Source organism: Aquarana catesbeiana, linkage group LG10 (assembly GCF_042186555.1).
Source record: "Aquarana catesbeiana isolate 2022-GZ linkage group LG10, ASM4218655v1, whole genome shotgun sequence".
Taxonomy (NCBI): Eukaryota; Metazoa; Chordata; class Amphibia; order Anura; family Ranidae; genus Aquarana; species Aquarana catesbeiana.
In genome coordinates this window covers 256918474-256940197 of record NC_133333.1, presented here as the reverse complement: position 1 = coordinate 256940197, position 21724 = coordinate 256918474, and the positions used below count along the sequence as shown (strand labels likewise).

Sequence of the window (21724 nt, the reverse complement as noted above, 5' to 3'; positions counted from 1 at the left end):
GTGTCAAAGTGGTCTCCCTCTCGCCAACTGTGTCAAAGTGATCCCCCTCTGGCCAACTGTGTTAAAGGGATCCCCCTCAGGCCAAATGTGTCAAAGTGATCCTTCTCTGGCCAACTGTGTCAAAGGGATCCCCCTCAGGCCAACTGTGTCAAAGGGATCCCTCTCTGGCCAACTGTGTCAAAGGGATCCCTCTCTGGCCAACGATTTCAAAGTGATCCCTCTCTGGGCAACTGTGTCAAAGTGATCCCCCTCTGGCCAACTGTGTCAAAGTGATCCTCCTCTGGCCAACTGTGTCAAAGTGATCCCCCTCTGGCCAACTGTGTCAAAGGGATCCCCCTCAGGCCAACTGTGTCAAAGTGATCCCCCTCTGGCCAACTGTGTCAAAGGGATCCCCCTCTGGCCAACTGTGTCAAAGTGATCTCCCTCTCGCCAACCGTGTCAATGTGATCCCTCTCTGCCCAACTTTTTAAAAGTGATCCCTCTCTGGCCAACTGTGTCCACATGCAGACTGTATACTGCATGGGCAGCACTGCCCAACTAAAGGCCAGAACCACTGAGCCTGGAGTATGCAGCCAAATTCTTGTAAAATGTGTGCAAACACATAATTGTATATTTAAACACAGGAGAAAAGTTCTCAGAGCTATTCTTCCTGTAAAACTGCTTGCACATTCATTCTGTGCAAATGCCAGCAAGAAAATGAATATTATTAAGCAATTTTCTTTCCAGGTCAAATGTTATTCATTTAAAAAAAAAATTGAGTAGCCTGGGAAATTACTGCCTTAAGGCCACTAGATGGTGCTGATGACGATGGGAAATAAATACTTAATATGATCATTAGCTCCAACTAGTGGCCAAAATGCAGTATATTCCTAATAAACTGAATTCTGTATGAATGAAAAAGCTTCAACCTGGAGAGAAAATAGCCTAATAACCTTCGATTTTGCCCCCACTTGCACACAAGAAATGCACATGCAATTTTGTAGGACAAACAGCTCTGTAATTTTTTTATGCACACGCCCCATGGTGTTTGTTTATACCTCCCAGGTCAATTTCTTCTGCATTGAACGCACTTAATTTAACTAAAGTCGGTTCTCACCTGCTGAATGCCAGGAACTGCAGGACTATTTCATTGCACTGCAGATAATCAGCTTCTTCTCTCTGAGGGTTAAAGTTCACCGGACTCGAAGGATCGACCACTTCCGCTACTTCGTTATTGCAGTCCAAAATTTCAGGGAAGGCAACAGAGTGAAGGCGGGCCAGGGCGGCTCGGGACAAAAAGGAGGTGGTGCTGGGAGGAAGAAAAAAGTCATTCCCTTAGGAAGTGATCAATAGGAAGCCAGAGCATAAACCTTCCTGTAGTCTCCTGCTCCCCCATAGACACATGGCGGGGGGTGAGCGTTGTCACCCCTGGACAGGTAGTGTCTTGCAGGATCACCGGAGAAAAATTAAACAAAAAATAACCTGAAAAACAGAAAACTAATGCAGCTGCCACATCTAAGGGCTGGTAAACTGCAATATATGACATTTCTGTTCTCTGGATTAGATACTCTTTATTGTATATCTGACTTTTCCAGATCACGGCCCGCGGCAGGATTCCAGAAGAGTGTAAATTGGTGTGTCGGAGGAAGATAAACACATAATTTATGACATGCGTTCCCTTCCCTATTTCCAAATGTTATCTGTGGCGGATGATGAATGGCTGGAGTACAGTACATAGATCCGTGTACAGTTTCCATAAACAGAATCTTCTCCTCTTATGAAATATAACGGAGATATACATTGTATGACCTCACTATAGAGGAATACGATTGACTTCTAATCTCCGGTCAGGAGCGTATATGTGTATATATACAGTGCCTTGAAAAAGTATTCACACCCCTTGAAATGTTCCTCATTTTGTCATGTTACAACCAAAAACGTAAATGTATTTTATTGGGATTTTATGTGATAGACCAACACAAAGTAGCAGGATAATGATAAAAAAAAATATGTGAAAAGTGTGGGGGGGGGGCATTTGTATTCAGCCCCCTTTACTCTGATACCCCTAACTAAAATCTAGGGGAACCGATTGCCTCCAGAAGTCACACAATTAGTAAATAGAGTCCACCTGTGTGTCATTTCATCTCAGTATAAATACAGCTGTTCTGTGAAGCCCTCAGAGGTTTGTTAGAGAACCTTAGTGGACAAACAGCATCATGAAGGCCAAGGTACACACCAGGCAGGTCAGGGATAAAGTTGTGGAGAAGTATAAAGCAGGGTTCGGTTATAAAAAAAAATATCCCAAGCTTTGAACATCTCTTGGAGCTCTGTTCAATCCATCATCGGAAAATGGAAAGAGTATGGCACAACTGCAAACCTACCAAGACATGGCCGTCCACCTAAACTGACCGGCCGGGCAAGGAGAGCATTCATCAGAGAAGAGCCAAGAGGTCCATGGTAACTCTGGAGGAGCTGCAGAGATCCACAGCTCAGGTGGGAGAATCTGTCCACAGGACAACTATTAGTCGTGTTCTCCACAAATCTGCCCTTTATGGAAGAGTGACAAGAAGAAAGACATTGGTGAAAGAAAGTCATAAGAAGTCTTGTAAATTAGGTGACACTCGCGCCTTGGTAATGTGGTGTGACTATATCTGCCCGCTGCTGTATATACTGTCCCCTTGCAAGGGGGAACAAATGTGGCGATTGGTTAAACTAAACAGCGTTTGCTCCACCTCTATCTAATGAGAGCTTTATGCTTAATCAATAAGTTACACTGGTGAATATCAAAATAACAATCGTGACTGAGTGGCAAACTAATAATGAATAACTCTAATATTACATACATTTTTTTGATACTTGATTTACAATGTAAAGTGACTCGTGATAATATGTGCAAATACAGCAAAACAAAGTGCTTGGTGCTCCGTGCTCCGAAGGTGACTGTAATTCCACCACTGTGTGGTTCCGCACTCACCAGATGGGTTGGACTCCTCTGCCTTATGACAGGAAGAGTCAACTGTGCTTTAGGTCTCTTGAGGGGAGGGGGACCTATCCCTCTACGGTTATCACCGGACACTGTTAACAAATAATGTATGTAATATTAGAGTTATTAAGTTATAGTTTGCAACTCAGTCACGATTGTTATTTTGATATTCACCAGTGCAACTTATTAATGAAGCATAAAGTTCTCATTAGATAGAGGTGGGGTGGGGCAAGAGTTGTTTAGTTTAACCATAAGAAGTCCTGTTTGCAGTTTTTAGCCTAAAAGCAAAACGCTATGTGTGGGGGGAAAACTAACACTGCACATCACCCTGAACACACCATCCCCACCGTGAAACATGGTGGTGGCAGCATCATGTGGTGGGGATGGTTTTCTTCAGCAGGGACAGGGAAGCTGGTCAGAGTTGATGGGAAGATGGATGGAGACAAATACAGGACAATCTTAGAAGAAAACCTGTTAGAGTCTACAAAAGACTTGAGACTGGGGTGGAGGTTCACCTTCCAGCAGGACAACGACCCGAAACATCCAGCCAGAGCTACAATGGAATGGTTTAGATCAAAGCATATTCATGTGTTAGAATGTCCCAGTCACAGTCCAGACCTAAATCACATTGAGAATCTGTGGCAAGACTTGAAAATTGCTGTTCACAGACGCTCTCCATCCAATCTGACAGAGCTTGAGATATTTTACAAAGAAGAATGGGCAAAAATGTCCTCTCTAGATGTGCAAAGCTGGTAGAGACATCCCCAAAAAGACTTGTAGAGAAAGGGGGTTCTACAAAGTATTGACTCCGGGGGGCGCCATACAAATGTACCCCCCCCCCCACACTTTTCACATATTTATTTGTATCATTTATCATTTTACTTCCACTTCACAATTATGAGCCACTTTGTGTTGGTCCATCACATAAAATCCTAATAAAATACATTTATGTTTTTAGTAGTAACATGACAAAATGTGGAAAAATTCAAGGGGTATGAATACTTTTCCAAGACACTGTACGTATTCATAACACTAACCGGCCTGCTTAAAGCTGAACTCCGGGCACAAAAACTGTAATTTAATATATTCTTCAAAAGTCACAAAAGATACAAATTTACTTTGTGTGCACCCAATGCCTTTACAAATCTAGATATTTCCTTGTAAAAGTAGCAGTGATATCAGTACAGTTACAGTGCTGTACATAGTCTGTGCAAACAGCAAAGCTGTGGGAGGGACCCTGCAGTCTCCACCCACTATAGTTTGCCTGCAGAAAACTACAGGTGGGGGCAGCAGTGAGTGGTCTTTATTACAGGTAGCTCCCACACAGAGGTAAAGTTTGGAATAGTATAGAATGCAGCCACATGGAGTATATAATGTACATATACTGTATATTATGCCTGAAGTTGATGTGTTGAAAGCAGAAAAAATGGACAAGTGTAAGGATTTGAGGGACTTTGACACTATTGTAATGTGTAGGCGACTGGGTCAGAGCAACTCCAAAACTGCAGCTCTTGTTTCCAGTCTGCAGTGGTCAGGACCGACCAAGAGTGGTCTAATAAAGGAGAACTGGTGAAAGGGTCAAAGGCAGCCAAGGCTCATAGAGGGAGGTGGGGGTGTTCATTGATGGAGGGAAGGCTCATTAATTGAGGGGGGGGGGTGGAGGAGGAAGTCCATTGATGGAGGTGGGGGAGGGGGGTAGGCTCATTGAAGGAGGTGTGGAGGGAAGGCTCATTGAAGGAGGTGGTGAGGGGAAGGCTCATTGCTGGAGGTCGGAAGGGAAGGCTCATTGATGGAGGTGGGGAAGGAAGGCTCATTGATGGAGGTGGGGGAAGGAAGGCTCATGGATGGAAGTGGGGAGGGAAGGCTCATGGATGGGAGGGAAGGCTCACTGATGGAGGTGGGGAAGATAGGCTCATTGATGGACATGGTGAGGGGAAGGCTCATTGCTGGAGGTCGGAAGGGAAGGCTCATTGATGGAGGTGGGGAGGGAAGGCTCATTGATGGAGGTGGGGGATGGAAGGCTCATTGATGGAGGTGAGGAGGGAAGGCTCATGGATGGAAGTGGGGAGGGAAGGCTCATGGATGGAGGTGGGAGAAGGAAGGCTCAATGATGGAGGTGGGGAGGGAGGCTCATTGATGAAGCTGGGGGAAGGAAGGCTCATTGATGGAGGTGAGGAGGGAAGGCTCACGGATGGACGTGGGGAGGGAAGGCTCATTGATGCAGGTGGGGAAGGAAGGCTCATTGATGAAGCTGGGGGAAGGAAGGCTCCTTTGATGGAGGTGAGGAGGGAAGGCTCATGGATGGAAGTGGGGAGGGAAGGCTCATGGATGGAGGTGGGAGAAGGAAGGCTCAATGATGGAGGTGGGGAGGGAGGCTCATTGATGGAGGTGGGGAGGGAAGGCTCATGGATGGAGGTGGAAGGGAAGGCTCATTGATGGAGGTAGGGAGGGAAGGCTCGTGGATGAAGGTGAGGAGGGAAGGCTCACTGATGGAGGTGGTGAGGGAAGGCTCATTGATGGAGGTCGGAAGGGAAGGCTCATTGATGGAGGTGGGGAAGGAAGGCTCATTGATGGAGCTGGGGGAAGGAAGGCTCATTGATGGAGGTGAGGAGGGAAGGCTCATGGATGGAAGTGGGGAGGGAAGGCTCATGGATGGAGGTGGGAGAAGGAAGGCTCAATGATGGAGGTGGGGATGGAGGCTCATTGATCGAGGTGGAGAGGGAAGGCTCATTGATGGAGGTAGGGAGGGAAGGCTCATTGATGGAGGAGGGGAGGGAAGGCTCATTGATGGAGGTGGAGAGGGAAGGCTCATTGATGGAGGTAGGGAGGGAAGGCTCATTGATGGAGGAGGGGAGGGAAGGCTCATTGATGGAGGTAGGGAGAGAAGGCTCATTGATGAAGATGGGGAGGGAAGGCTCATTGATGGAGATGGGGAGGGAAGGCTCATTGATGAAGATGGGGAGGGAAGGCTCATTGATGGAGATGGGGAGGGAAGGCTCATTGATGGAGATGGGGAGGGAAGGCTCATTGATGGAGATGGGAGGGAAGGCTCATGGATGGAGGTGGGGAGGGAAGGCTCATTGATGGAGATGAGGAGGGAAGGCTCATGGATGCAGGTGGGGAGGGAAGGCTCATGGATGGAGGTGGAAGGGAAGGCTCATTGATGGAGGTAGGGAGGGAAGGCTCATTGATGAAGGAGGGGAGGGAAGGCTCATTGATGGAGGTGGGAAGGGAAGGCTCATTGATGGAGGTGGGAAGGGAAGGCTCATTGATGGAGGTGGGAGGGAAGCCTTATTGTTGGAGGTGGGGAGGGAAGTCTTATAGTTGGAGGTGGGGAGGGAAGGCTCACTGAAGGAGGTGGGGTGGGAAGGCTCATTGATGGAGGTGGGGAGGTAAGGCTCGTTGGTGGAGGTGGGGGAGGGAAGGCTGGCCTGTGTGGTCCGATCCAATAGAAGAGCTACTGGAGCTCAGATTGCTGGAAAAGTGAATGCTGGTTCTGATAGAAGGTGTCAGAACACACAGAGCATCACAGTTGTTGTGTATGGGGCTGTGTAGCTGCAGACCGGTCAGGGTGTCCATGTTGATCCGTGTCCACAGCCAAAAGAGCCTACAATGGGCACATGAGCATCAGAACTGGAGCATGGAGAGATGGATAAAGGTGGCCTGGTCTGATGAAATCAAGAATGGTTTAAGGAACACAACAACAATTTTGGGGTATTGACTTGGCCTCCAATTTCCCCAGATCTAAATCCAATCAAGCATCTGTGGGATGTGCTGGAAAAACAAGTCTGATCCATGGAAGCCCCACCTCACAACTTACAAGACCCAAGGGATCTGCTACTGACGGCTTAGTGCCAGATACCACAGTGTACCTTCAGTGGTCTAGTGGGGTCCATGCCTGGATGGGTTATGGTGGGTGGTCATAATGTTATGACTGATCAATGTGTATATATATATATATATATATATATATATATATTTGTGGTATATCTTGCAATGTGTCATGTTGTGAAGCCAGGGTAGGATAACAAAATATAAAACTGATAATACGGAGTGAAGCTGAACAGACGGGATGAGTCAGCCCCGCTTGGCATTTTGTACAGACACATGGTAACTGCTATTTCTGTTTTAGGAACAATCCTACACGGATTTTTTTTAAACTAAAGTGAATCAGACGATCGCTTATCTAAAGAGGGGAATAGTCCAACCTGAAAGTTTGCAGAGAATCGCGCACCGAAGTGTCTGAAGGATGAACACTACTCAGGGCAAGCAACGATCCCCATGAAGGGATCCGCCTGTAAACTGGATGGGTCTGCAGAGACCAAAGGGGAATGTTCAGAGATCAGCTCCAGGATTAATCCATCAATCAGATGCCATGTAGCCTTCTATTAGCAAAGCCCCTACTCCCTGCTGATTGCTGAGCTATTAGGAGGACTTCTGCAGAGAGACCACTGCTTCCAAACAGAGAGCAAGGATCCTTCTCTGCAGCACGCTGGCAGGGGATAGGCTTTTCTACTCTGGCTGTGGCTGCTCTCTAAAGAAAATGAGCTGTAGGACCTCTTTGTTGCACCTGGAAGGTGTAAATCGGGGGGGGGGGGGGGGGGCATAATCTCTTCAGTATGATGGCCAGATTGTATATTTTACACATATTTGTGGACTGAAAAAATTAGTTTTATAAATGAATGAATAAACACACTCCAATAAATAACTTTTAGAAGCCCCCCACTTTCCATCGCATCAAAGCCCCCCTCAATTTCCATTAAAGTCCTCCTTTAACATCAGAAGCCCCCCCATCATATCAGAGTTCCCCCTTCACATCAGAAGCCCCCTCATTTCATCAGAGCCCCATCTCCCCTTCCATTAGAGTCCCCCTTTCACACCAGGGCTCCTCTTTTACATCAAAAGCTCTCCCACCCCCATTTTCTCAGAGCCCCCCTCCACATTCATCAGAGTGCTCCTCCCACATAAGAAGCCCCCCCCCCAGTTCATCAGAGCCCCCCCTCCCCCTCCATCAGAGTCCCCTTCAAATCAGTCCCCCTTTCCCATCAGACACTTCCCATCACATCAGATAACCCCTCACTTTCCATTAGAGTCCCCCTTTAAAATCAGAAGCTCCCCATCACATCAGAGTTCCCCCTTCAAATTTGAAGCCCCCTCATTTCATCAGAGCCCCACCTCCCCTTCCATTAGAGTCCCCCTTTCACATCAGGGCTCCTCTTTTACATCAGAAGCTCCCCCATTTTCTCAGAGCCCCCCTCCTAAATCATCTGAGTGTCCCTTCCACATCAGAAGTCCCCCATTTCATCAGAACCCCCCGCCTCCTCATAAGGGCTCCCTTTCACATAAGTCCCCCTTTCCTATCAGAAACCTTCCATCACATCAGAAGCCCCTGTCCGTCATTTCATCAAAGCCCCATCTCCCTATTCATCAGAGTGCCCCTTCCACATCAAAGGCCCCCCATTTCATCAAAGCCCCCCTCAATTTTCATTAAAGTCCTCCCTAAACAACAGAAGCCCCCCCCCCCATCATATCAGAGTTCCCCCTTTAAATCAGAAGCTCCCTCATTTCATCAAAGCCCCATCTCCCCATTCACCAGAGTGCCCCTTCCACATCAAAGGCCCCCCATTTCATGAAAGCCCCCCTCAAACCCCCTCACATCAGAGCCCTGTTTCGCATCAGCCCCCCTTTTCTATCAGAAATCTCCCACCACATAAGAATCCCCTCCCCCACACCATATCAGAGTTCTCTACACATCAGAAACCTCCCATCACATCGGAGTTCCTGTGGGCCGGGTAAAATCTTGCAGTGGGCCGGATGTGGCCCGCGGGCCGTAGTTTGGAGACCCCCCCCCCGGTATGACTTTTATAAAACTGCACACAACATTGTAAATCCAATACTAAAATGAATTTAGAGGATTTAAACTCAAAGTTCAGTTGGGCTTCAAAGGGGGTCTGATCCCATCAGAGGGACGCTGCCCTGGGCCCCAAAGACGATGTCTCTACAGGACCCAGTGATGGCGCTCCGGTCTTGTACAGATCCCTGCAGACAGTGTCTATGTTGCTGCAAGCATAGCTTGTCCATCAGCACCACGGAGAGCTCCAGGACTGTCCACCCTTCATCAGAAAACACCCGACTGCAATCAGATCTGTCCACCAATAATTGCTCTTAATGGTTTTCGGCTTCTCGATTATTGAACAATTGCATTTAAAATGCAGAAAAAAGAATTCACAATGCGGTTTAATAAAGAGATGGTAATTTGGGTCTGCCTGGTTGGATGGTAATTCAGCACAGCGTTGAGGGAACAAAGTAAAGAGACTGACAAAGCAGGCTGAGCTCAAGGGCACGAGGCGGTTCAATGGCATTAGCCGGAGCGAAACCGCGCCATACAAACACTGATTTATATCTCACGTCCCGCGCTGTTGATCTGCTGAGATATCAATGTGACTTTTTTAATGGTATCTCGGTGCTGTCGGCAGGACGGATGCATTCATGGGACTTTTTTTTTTTTTTTCCAACTGAGAAAGAAGAGGTTTGTGACTGTAAGGACGCCGGGACATTTATATAGAGGAATAAAGCTGAACTCCTGGTAATAAAGATATACAGCCTGAATGAACACCAAGGAATTGTGGACTTTTATATTCTGTGCCCTCCAAACTGAGAGCTCGGAAGAAGAATAAATATGGCGCTGGATTTGACTTCTCAGTATGTCAGTTAGAGGCGCTGGTGAGGCCACGCTCAACAAAAAAATGGGGTGCCCCTTAAAAAAGACAACCTTGAGTTGAAAATCCAAAAAAAAAAACAAAAAACCCTCGGTACGGTTTGCAGAGGTGAGGAGCATTTTGACCACCCTAATGGTCCATCAGAAAATGTCTAGTGTACTTCACGAGACACACATTTCAAATTCCCCAAAGTGTGGGACCCCTGGTGGTCATATGTCCTTCCGACCCTGTCCTTGGCTAGTATGGGCGCCCCCAACCAACCTGTTGCTGATTAGCCTGCAGAACCTTCTACTCTTCTCTCTACTTCTCTCGTTTTTCTTTTCCTTTCCTGCTTCTCTCCCCCTGCCTCCTCCCTCCCTTTTTTTTCTTTTACCTCAACGCCTTCCCGGTTGGAGCCCTCACTCTCCCTAATGAGGCCGAAGGCCCATCCCCACCCCTCTCCCCTTCCCTTTATTTTGTATTTTTCTTTGTTCTCCAATTGGGTCTTCCGGGCTCATCATTTGAGACCATTTTTAGTGGTCAGGGCAGGTGGTTTACATTGTAGTGTACACAAAATGTAACTTTCGATACTGTTATTGTTACCACAATTATTTTCCCCTGCGTGGGAAACAACTACTCTTTTGCTTATTGTGTCATGTTTGCTTCCTTTTGTCTCAATAAAAATTATTTTATCAGAAAATCCATGCGTAAAAACTCTAATGAGAATGCCATTCCAAAAGAGTCCAAAAACTCTTATTATTGATGTTAGTTGGCACTATATAAATCCTGTATAATAATAATCAAGTTTTGGGGGCTCGAGTATCTGCCCCTTTTTCAGGGATATAAAAGAGATATTGTCACGGTTGGGGGTCAGGCTCGGAGACCAGTAGCAATAGCAGTAGAAGAGGCTCCCACCGACCAGCAGGGTAAACACACAAGCAGGTCACCCTGGCCGATGATGTGGGCTCACCCAAGGTGTGGGGTCTAAGCACTAATCGGGGTTCACCAGAGCTCCTGATGGTGGAGATGGGTTTTGCTGTGTGTTAGTACTAGGTTGCAGTCCTTAGGATCACCCCACCAGGACTAGAGCAAGCCGGGGTCCAGTAGCAGATATAGAAGGTTGGGATCAAGAAGAAGCTTAGTCAGTAAACAAGCCATAGGTCAGCAACAAGTGGTTGCAGGTTGAGATCAAGCGGAAGCGTAGTTGAAGAACAGAGTGGTAGAGAAGATACAGACAGCAGCAGGAGTGACAACAGAGACAACAGTGAGCTGTAGAGAGCAAAATAATCTGGCAAACCAGAAGTGCAAAGGAGTGGCTTAAATAGGAAATCCAGGTAAGGTTGTCTAAAGAATAAGACAGGGAGCTGTCCAGCATCTCAGGTGGCTCAGCAAGAAGAGATACTGGCAGGCACAGCAGAGGTTGCAGATCTGGGTCCTGACTGACACAGTGTAAGGAAGCTGGGTGTTACAAAAAGATCAGTGAGTGAGCATTTGCTTGTTTCTGGGCATAAGGTTACTAGTAGACATCTATTAGCATCCATGTGTGGAGGTATTATTGTACACAATGGCTCATACACACGTTTTGCACTGGTACTAGCACCAAATGGCCTGTCTAAGCTAGAGTAGTGATGGCGAACCTTGGCACCCCAGATTTTTTTGGAACTACATTTCCCATGATGCTCCTGCAGTCTGCAGTGTAGTTGAGTATCATGGGAAATGTAGTTCCAAAACATCTGGGGGTGCCAAAGTTCGTCATCACTGGGCTAGAGTGTGACATGGACAGATTGTTGAGTGGTCTTCAGCTAGTTCCTGACCTGCTACTTCTGTCTTCCCATGTATGACCCGGCTTGCCTTTGACCCGCCTCTGAATTTTTGTCTACCTGTTGTAACCTCGACCTGTGTTTCCGACTATGCATCCTGTCTTCATATTCGGTACCTTGTTGCCCGGCTGTTGAACTGACCTTGGCCTCTAAACAGACGTTGCCTTATGTTCTTGTACCTGGTTGTTGCCTTGGGCTGTATCTTGACGGTATCCCTGCCTTCTGATTTGGTACCTCGCCGCCCGGCTGTTGGAGACTATCAGCTTATGCCCTGGCTTGGTTGCTGTCTACTGATCAGGTGCTACCGTCCTCCTACATCTGGTTCTTACCCAGTCTGTCCCTCACACCAAACAGCTGACGCTGCTTGCAACACTATGCTTCCTCACATTCTCTATCACCATTATTTAGGGTGTTGGACAAGAGGTGCAAGAGAAGCCCTCTCTTCATCTCGAACCTCCACCAGGTACGCCAGCCAATGAAGACCAAGAGCAAGACCCGAGCTGTGAGATCTAAGGAAGTGAGTATCTGAATCCAGGACAATTCTGAACAAGAGTGGGCAAAATGGAAAAAAATGTCAGGGGGGGGTTGTTATGTTTTTTTTTTAAATCTGCAGCTTCCATTACAAATACCTAGGGTCCTGGTACCGGGAATTACAGTTCTCTATTGTTAGGTCTTCTGTTTTTCCACTTACCTCCCAGTCTGAGTCCCCATTGCAACAATAGGAGCGTGGACGGGAGAGAAGGCCAGTTCCTGAAGATGGTCGGTGTTGGAGTAGTCCAGGTTATGGTCACCCATCTCTGCTTCAAGGTGGGTAATTCCACTCACTCCTGGGATCTCCTATTAAAAAGTAAAATTAGATTAAACGATCGGCTGCATGAGGGGAGATGTTGGTTTGCAGTGAAGGCCAAAAATATATATTTTATTTAGTTTAAACATAAATGTTAAATTAAAATTAAACACACCGTTTCCTTCTCAACCACTTCAGCTCCAGAAGATTTACCTCCCCCCCCTCATGACCTACAGCACCGTGTTACTTTAACTGACAATTGTGCGGTCGTGCGACGCTGTAACCAAATAAAATTGATGTCCCTTTTTTCCCACAAATAGAACTTTCTTTTGGTGGTAATTGATCACCTCTGCCATTTTTATTTTTTGCGCTATAAACAAAAGAAGAGCGACAATTTTGGAAATGAATAAATAAATATTTTTTACCTTTTGCTATGATAAATATCCCCCCAAAAAATAAAAAATTTCTTCATCAGTTTAGGCCAATATGTATTCTTCTACATATTTTTGGTAAAAAAATTGCAATACATGTATATTGATTGAAAAAAAAAACAATACTTTTTACTTTCTGCTATAAAACATATCGAGTTGAAAAAGAAAAAAAATTCTTCAACAATTTAGGCCAATATGCTACATATCTTTGGTCAAAAAAATCCCAATAAGCATATATTTATTGGTTTGTGCAAAAGTTATAGCGTCTACAAACTATGGGATATATACTGGAATTTTTATTTCTTTTTTTTTTCATACTGGTAATGGCGGCGATCAATGAGAATATTACATAAGATCTATAAAAAAAAAGGATTTTTAATACAGAAATGTTGTCTTAGTGAGAAGTCTGTCCATGTACAGTATAGGATGCACTCAATACTTGGTCGGGGCTCCTTTTGCATAAATTATTGCATCAATGCGGCGTGGCATGGAGGAGATCAGCCTGTGGCACTGCTGAGGTGTTATGGAAGTCCAGGTTTCTTTGATAGCGGCCTTCAGCTTGTCTGCATTGTTGGGTCTGGTGTCTCTCATCTTCCTCTTGATAATACCCCACAGATTCTCTATGGGGTTTAGGTCTGGCAAGTTTGCTGGCCAATCAAGCACAGTGATACCATGATCAGGTATTGGTAGTTTTGGCAGTGTGGGAGGTGCCAAGTCCTGCCGGAAAATTAAATCATCATCTCCATGAAGCTGGTCAGCAGAGGGAAGTATGAAGTGCTCCAGAATTTCCGGCTAGAGGGCTGCGCTGACTTTGGACTTGATAAAACACAGAGGACCAACACCAGCAGATGACACGGCTGCCCAAATCATCACTGACTGTGGAAAACTTCACACTGGACCTCCTGCAACTTGGATTCTGTGCCTCTCCACTCTTCCTTCAGACTCTGGGACCTCGATTTCCACATTATATGCAAAATTTACTTTCATCCGAAAAGAGAACTTTGGACCACCGAGCAACAGTCCATCTCCTTAGCCCAGGTAAGACGCTTCTGACGTTGTCTCTGATTCAGGAGTGGGGTGACACAAGGAATGGAACAGTTGATGCCCATGTCCTGGATACACCATGTGTGGTGGCTCTTGAAGCTCTGACACCAGCCGTAGTCCACTCCTTGTGAATCTCCCCCAAACTCTTGAATGAGTTGAGTTGAGTTGCATCTTGATATAGCGTCGTCATTTACCCCGTAGGATCTCGACGCGGTTGGGACACACATTCACACATATCCTCTAGATTGTAAGCTCTAACGAGCAGGGCCCTCTGATTCCTCCTGTATTGATTTGTATTGTAAGTGTACTGTCTGCCCTCATGTTGTAAAGTGCTGCGCAAACTGTTGGCGCTATATAAATCCTGTTTAATAATAATATACTAGGGCCAATTTGGACAAGATCCAATAAACCTACCAGGATGTCTTTGGAGTGGAATGGCCTTTACTCCACTATCCTCTCAAGGCTGCGGTTATCCCTGTTGCTTGTGCACCTTTTTCTACCACACCTTTTCCTTCCACTCAACTTTCCATTAATATGCTTGGATACAGCACTCTGTGAACAGCCAGCTTCTTTAGCAATGACCATTTGTGACTTACCCTCCTTGTAGAGGGTGTCAATGACTGTCTTCTGGACAACTGCCAAGCAGTCTTCCCCATGATTGTGTAACCTACTGAACCAGACCGAGAGACTATTTAAAGGCTCAGGAAACCTTTTATAGGTGTTTGGAGATAATTAGCTGCTTAGAGTGTGACACCACGAGTCTACAATATTCAACTTTTTCACAATATTCTCATTTTCTGAGATACTAAATTTTGGGGTGTCGCTAGCTGTAAGCCATAATCATCCAAATGAAAAGAAATAAATGCTTGAAATCTATCACTCCGTGTGTAACACATCTATATAAAATATAGGAGTTTCATCTTTTGAATTTAATTGTAGAGAAAAAAATCAGAAGTAGCAAGTATTTCTGAACACAGCGCTCAAATGGAAAAAAAAGTTATTTGCACCCTCAGCCGCTATTCTAAAATCACTGGTCTACAAAAAGGTAATTTATTTCAGTAATTCAATTCAAAACAATAAAAAAAATATGCTCAATTTCAAAAACAAAGCATTAACAGCTCTGTTAATGCTTTGTTTTTTTAAATTGAGCATATTTTTTTTATTGTTTTGAATTGAATTACTGAAATAGTAGCTACAGTTTATTCTGTTTTGTTTGTACTCACAAGAACAGTAACTTTTTGTATATATATATATATATATATATATATATATATATATATATATATCTGAAATCACATCAGCGTGAACCAGGCCTAATTGTACTGCTTCTCCTTTTACTGTCCAGTCACAGGTTGGGGGCTGGTCCGGGATGACCTGAGCTCAGAGGAAGTGGGTTAAATGATGCTGAGTATCAGACTAGTGGCAGAAAAAAAAGTATTGCGGGGGGGGGGTTTAAAAACTGAATATTGCAGCAAAATTTGATTTTGATATTGTATCTTTTAAAGGCCTAGAGACTAATGATGCTGGCCACCAGACTGATGACATCTAGTGGCAGAAAAAAAGTACTGTGGGGGGGAAAATCTCTGGATTGAAAGTGAATTTTGCAGCAAAGGCCGATTTTGTTATTATATCTTTTAATGGGATATTCATTAGGGATGCACCGACACCGGTACTCGCCCCAAATGCTCCCCATACCGAAATCGATACTTTGCATTGTGGTTTGCGTCAATACAAAATAAATAGGCGCAATCACATTGCAAAGAATCGAATGCGATTTGAACAGGCATGCAATTATGAGAAGGAAGTGTCACCAGCGCACCAGGATCTCCAAAATTGGGTCCAAAATTTTAATCACGTAGTATCAAAAAAATAAATAGAAGCGATGTTTCGGAGCCACGCAGGACCCCTTCATCAGGTCATATGCCTGATGAAGGGGTCCTGCGTGGCTCCGAAACGCCGCTGCTATTTATTTTTTTGATACTATGTGATTAAAATTTTGGACCCAGTTTTGGAGATCCCGGTGTGCTGGTGTCACTTGCTTCTCATGATTGCAGTCGGTTCCACCTGTTGGTCATTTCAGCACCCAAATTAAGATACAGCCGTTTGTGCAGGAACGTGTGCGTTGGGAGTATTGCATTGGTTGAACAGGAATCCGGTGCGATCGCATGCGATTTTCCTCACCTCTCCTGTGTGTGTATAGAAAAGGGAATAAAGCGCCATCTAGTGGGCAGTTTATGTTAGCACTCACAGTACATAGAGCCTGCATGCACAGGCCGCTGGAGGTGCTCCCAGGGCTGGAGGAGATGTAGAAGTGGACCGCCCCCAAGCTGACATCACTTCTGCCCTATACCCACAAGCTCCTGTAACTTCTCCTCCAGCTCTGTGAGCACCTGATTTGCTACCATCGGCAGACGGGACACCTATGTAGATTATTTTGCATGTGGCCAGCTGTACTGTGAGTTCTAACTCTTAACGGCGCTTGCACACACACAGTTGCAGTCGAGGAAATCGCAATTGATTCGGACAGGAATCGCACTGCTTTCCTGCTCAAATCGCGTGCGATTCTTTGCAGTGCAATTGGCTCCAATTTTTTTTTTTGATTGACACAAATCGCACCACAAAGTATCGGTACTCGTACCCACCGATACAAAGACGGTATTGGTGCACCCCTAATATTCATGTTTGCTTTGGTATGCCTGAAGTTCCGCTGTAATTTATGTGTTATGTACAGTCATATATTTTGTTTCTGAATATAGATACACTTTAATCCTCTGCAAAATATGACTGCACTGGTAACGTATGAGCCGGGTGCCAATTGCAAACTGTAGAAAAAAAAATAGAGAAAACTGCGATTGACGCAGCGGGCGGAGGGCGTACAAAAGTCCGACAGCAGAGGACAGGGAAATATCACGCCGCCGGCTCCTGAAACTTCTCCAGGTCTCCTCTTACAAGCACCATGGCAGGTAATTGAAAATAAAAAATGGTTTCACACTCCAGGGAACAACGGCGAGGAAGACAAAGGTTCCGGGTGCTACATAAAACATTATGCAAATGGCGTTTCGGCATGCCTCCCTGCCAGTGTTGCAGCGTGTAACTCCTGACACACGCAGCCTCCGGTTGCATATTATTTACATGCTAAACGACGGAGGAGAAAAATGATGGAGAAGGCCGAGGATGCTGAAGCACCGGCTGAACTTTATGGCACCCAACACCAAGCGAGCGGGGCAACAACGGACAGGAGGCTTCGTCACTGTATAAGATTAAATGTTCTTCATTAACATAATTAAAGCAGATAAAAAAGATACAAAATAATGCAGCTTTATAATTAACCCCTTCAATACCGGGCACTTTTATTACAATACCGGGCACCGGGCACTTTCATTTCAATACCGGGCACTTTCATTTCAATACCGGGCACTTTCATTTCAATACCGGGCACTTTCACCCCCTTCCTGCCCAGGCCATTTTTCAGCTTTCAGCGCTGTCACACTTTGGATGACAATTGCGCGGTCATGCTACACTGTAACCATGTGACATTGTTATCATTTTCTTCACACAAATAGAGCTTTCTTTTGGTGGCATTTAATCACTTTTGTGTTTTTTATTTTTTCCTAAAAAATGAAAAAAAAAAAAAAAAACACAAATTTGGGGGAAAAAAAACTTTTCTTAGTTTCTGTCATTAAATTTTGTAAATAAGTAATTTTTCTCCTTCACTAATGGGCACTGACGAGGTGGCCCTTTTTGGGCACTGATAAGGCGGAACTTATGGGCACTGATAGGTGGCACTGATATGTGGCACTAATGAGCACTGATAGGCAGCACTGATGGGTGGCACTGGTGGGCACTGAGCAAAGATAGGCAACACTGGTGGGCACAAATAGGTGGCACTGGTGGGCACAGATAGGCAGCACTGATGGGCAGCAGTGATGGGCACTGATGGGCAGCACTGATAGCCAGCACTGACTGGCATCACTAATGGCCACTGATTGCTGGCACTTGTGGGCACAGATTTGTGGCAATTGTGGGCACTGGTTGGCACTGATTGCTAGCAGTGGTGGGCAATCATTGCTGGCACTGATGGGCACTCAATTGTAATCAGGGCACTGATGATCGGTGCCTTGATTACATGTATACATTTCCCCCTGTGAGGAGATGCCGCTGATCCGCTCTCCTCTCCTCACACTCTGCCATTGTGAGGCGAGGAGCGCCGATTACCGGCATCTCCGTGTTTACATGTGACCGGCTGTGATTGGACACAGCCAATCACATAGTAAAAGAGCCGGAGGGGTCGGGGCGCGCCATGTCCTAGCAGCACGGCGCGACCGCAATCGCCGCGCTGCACGCCCCCGTGGGCGTGCAAGAGCGGTCATTCTGGCACGCCATCATATGACGTCCACCCAGAACGAGAGCCGCACCGCCCCGCCATCATTTGATGGTGGGCGGGCGGCAAGTGGTTAATCACCTCTGCGGTTTTTATTTTTTGCTAAATAAACGAAAAAAGACAGAACATTTTGAAACAAAACACGCTTGTCTTCGTTTCTGTTATAAAATTTTGCAAATAAATAAACTTTCTTCATAAATTTAGGTCAAAATGTATTCTGCTCCATTTCTTTGGTGAAAATAACCCAAATCAGTGTTTATTATTTGGTCTTATGGAGTCCACAAACTATGGGATATATATCTGAAAATCGATCAATCCTGATGTACTGACGGCCGATCTCATTTCTTGAGGCCCTAAAATGTCAGGACAGAACAAATACCCCCCAAATGACCCCTTTTTGGAAAGTAGACAGTCCAAGGTATTTAGTAAGAGAAATGGCGAGTTTTTTTGAAGTTTTACTTTTTTGCACGTATTGCACTACAGCTATCAGCCATAACTCCGGTATTTTTTTCAGCCTGCGGCTTGCTCTGCCATAAAAGTGGTCCAAATGGCTGATTAGCCGCTGGATTGCTTTCAGAAGCAGCAGGAGGGGTCGTTCCCACCCCCACCGCTCGCTGGTGTTTCCTCTGGCTTACCGTTTTTACCCGCACGTCCCAGAGAAAGGATTCTGTGGGTCGCACAGCTGGCCATAGAGGTTCTCAGAGACCAGATCGTTTCATACATAGTTACATAGTAGGTGAGGTTGAAAAAAGACACAAGTCCATCAAGTCCAACCTATGTGTGTGATTATGTGTCAGTATTACATTGTATATCCCTGTATGTTGTGGTCGTTCAGGTGATTATCTAATAGTTTCTTGAAACTATCAATGCTCCCCGCTGAGACCACCGCCTGTGGAAGGGAATTCCACATCCTTGCCGCTCTTACCGTAAAGAACCCTCTACGTAGTTTAAGGTTAAACCTCTTTTCTTCTAATTTTAATGAGTGGCCACGAGTCTTGTTAAACTCCCTTCCGCAAAAAACTTTTCTCCCTATTGTGGGGTCACCAGTCCGGTATTTGTATATTGAAATCATATCCCCTCTCAAGCGTCTCTTCTCCAGATCTGATCACCTCTATGACCTTGGAGGACCGGAGCGACGTTATGATTTCACTTCCGGTCTAGGGCGGAAGTAAACTTTTTTTTTTTTTTTTTTAAAGCAAAAGATCAAATTTTGGGTCCTATTGACGCCACATCTCTCCATAAAGAGGACCTGTCACCTCTTATTTATATTACAAGGGATGTTTAGATTCCTTGTAATAGGAATAAAAGTGATCAAAATTTATAAAAATAAATTGGTTTAATGTAATGTACTAATTGTTTTTAATTATTGTAATAAAATTTGTTTTTTCTATATACCTATTGTATTGAGTTGTTACTGGCACTGTAATATTCCCCTTCCCTTTGCTACATACTATACTTAATCTTTGAGATGAGGTATCTATTAGGACATACTAGCCCTTTTCTAAAAATAAAGGGACAGCGTAAAAATAAAAAAATAAAAAAATAGGAATAAATAATGTAAAGCGCCCCCATCCCTCCATGCTCACGTGCAGAAGCGAACATATAGGTAAGTCGCACACGCATATGTAAACAGTGTTCGCACCACGCATGTGAGGTATCACCACGAACATTAGGGGGAGAGCAATGATTGTAGTTCTAGACCTCCTTTGTAACTCTAAATTGGTAACCTATAAGAATTGGAGATTTTAAAGTATCGTAGGTTGCCGCCATTCCACGAGCGTGCGCAGTTTTAAAGTGTGACATGTTGTGTATCTTTTTACTCAGCATATTATCTTTTATATTTTACAAAAAAAAAGTGGTACATATTAGGTTTTTTTTTTTTAATTAATTTAAATGTATTTTTTTCCCCAAAAAATTGTGTTTGAAAAATTGCTGCGCAAATACAGCACGACATAAAATATTGCAACGGTCGCCATTTTATTCTCTAGGGTCTCTGTTAAAAAATATATATATAATGTTTGCGGGTTCGAAGTAATTTTCTGGCAAAAAAAAAAATACAGATTTTAACTTGTAAACAAAAAGTGGCAGAAAAGGCCTGGTTGGCAAGTGGATAAATACGGCTTATATATAAATATTTATAAATAAATAGAAACAAGAGGCACTCCGGAAAGCATCTCAAATACCACCAAACACTTATCAAAACCTACGCAAGAGCGGAGAGCGAGGAGAAGGGTAACGGCACAACGCGAGGGCAAAACCGGCTGCATTTAGACAGGAAGGAGCAGAAGGTGTTTGGCAGATGCCTTTTGATTACCGCGGTTTATTTACAGGAAATGTCAAAAGACGGAGCAAAGCAGACGATCCCCTTTCACACGTGAAAACAAGTTTCAGTCAATTATTCATGTCGGGAAAGCAATCTTGGAAAGCACATGGCATTAAAAATTTGTTTGTTTTAAATAGCTAATTGCTTTCTAGGGAGCCATCTTATTAGAATTACCTAACTAATTAAACTAACTAAATGTTATACCATTATAGGCACGTCACGGGATGCTAACCGCGAACAATTACGGACGGCTAATCTGTTTTTATTTGTGCTGTATAATCCCTCCAAAATGGATACAAATAACGGTGTCAGGGACACTTACCTCCGCCTGGCACAAGAACGTCCTCCCATTTCCAGGGAGAGCAAGGACGCGGCGGGATGTCATTTCCCCAGTTTTTAACCACTTGCTTATCAACGTTTCTCGCCAACAAGTGGCTACTACAAGAACATGGTTGCAGCCGTGATCTTCGTACCTGTCAGGACCCGGATCTAAACCTGTGACCTCTGCTGTGCCTGGCGGTAGCTCTTCATGCTGAGCCACCTGAGATGCTGGACAGCTCCCTGTCAGAGATGCTGGAAAGCTCCTTTATGAAAAGAACAGTCCAGAAGAACAGACAAGGAGCAGAACTTCAGAAGGATGGTTGATCTTTTGGTCTTTGAATTCCTTCAGTCTTCTGATGGTGGATTTCACTGTGATGGCCGAGGTGGTGTTGTAGGTCCAGGCTCCTCCAGCTACAACCGCAGCGCCAGATTCCTACAGCTTTCCTCTTCATTTTGGCCTTGCCACAGAAGGAGCAGGTGTACTTGGAGTGTTGGCTGATTTCAATTTTCTTGACCATCCTCCTTAGGATAGCACCATAACGGGTCCCATATTTACCCACAATGCCGACCTTCTTGGTGCGTTTGGCCATATTCCTCCAGTACCCGAGCGGAATTGGTGACTTGTGCCTTATTTCTGGTGAAACTTGAACCCTTTGCTCCTCCCATCAACATTAACATTATTTAAGACATGCCTTTGCATCCTGTTTGCTAGATTATTGTGCTCTCTCTCCAGCCAATATCTCGCTCTGGTCACTCCTGCTGCCACCCGTATCTTCACTACCACTCATCACCGACCTTTGGCTTGGCCCTCGACTACACTTCCACTTAATCCCAGCCTGCAACCACTTGTTACTGACCTTTGGCTTGTTTACTGACTATGCTTCTGCTTGATCCTAACTTGCAACCACTTGTTACCGACCTTTGGCTTGTTTACTGACTATGCTTCTGCTTGATCCT

General features: G+C 45.1%; 1 protein-coding gene and 1 pseudogene across 1 annotated transcript in view; both read right to left on the bottom strand.

The window, feature by feature from the left end:
• Positions 1–21724, bottom strand: part of NPHP4 (nephrocystin 4) — a 354636-nt gene that overhangs the window by 122792 nt on the left and 210120 nt on the right. The window contains exons 14-15 of the mRNA XM_073603693.1: positions 12172–12317; positions 1097–1288 (exon numbers count right to left, since the gene is read on the bottom strand). Of these exons, the coding sequence (XP_073459794.1) occupies positions 1097–1288; positions 12172–12317 (338 nt within the window). The remainder of the gene's footprint in view (positions 1–1096; positions 1289–12171; positions 12318–21724) is intronic.
• LOC141111457 (large ribosomal subunit protein eL43-like) lies at positions 21033–21358 on the bottom strand (annotated as a pseudogene).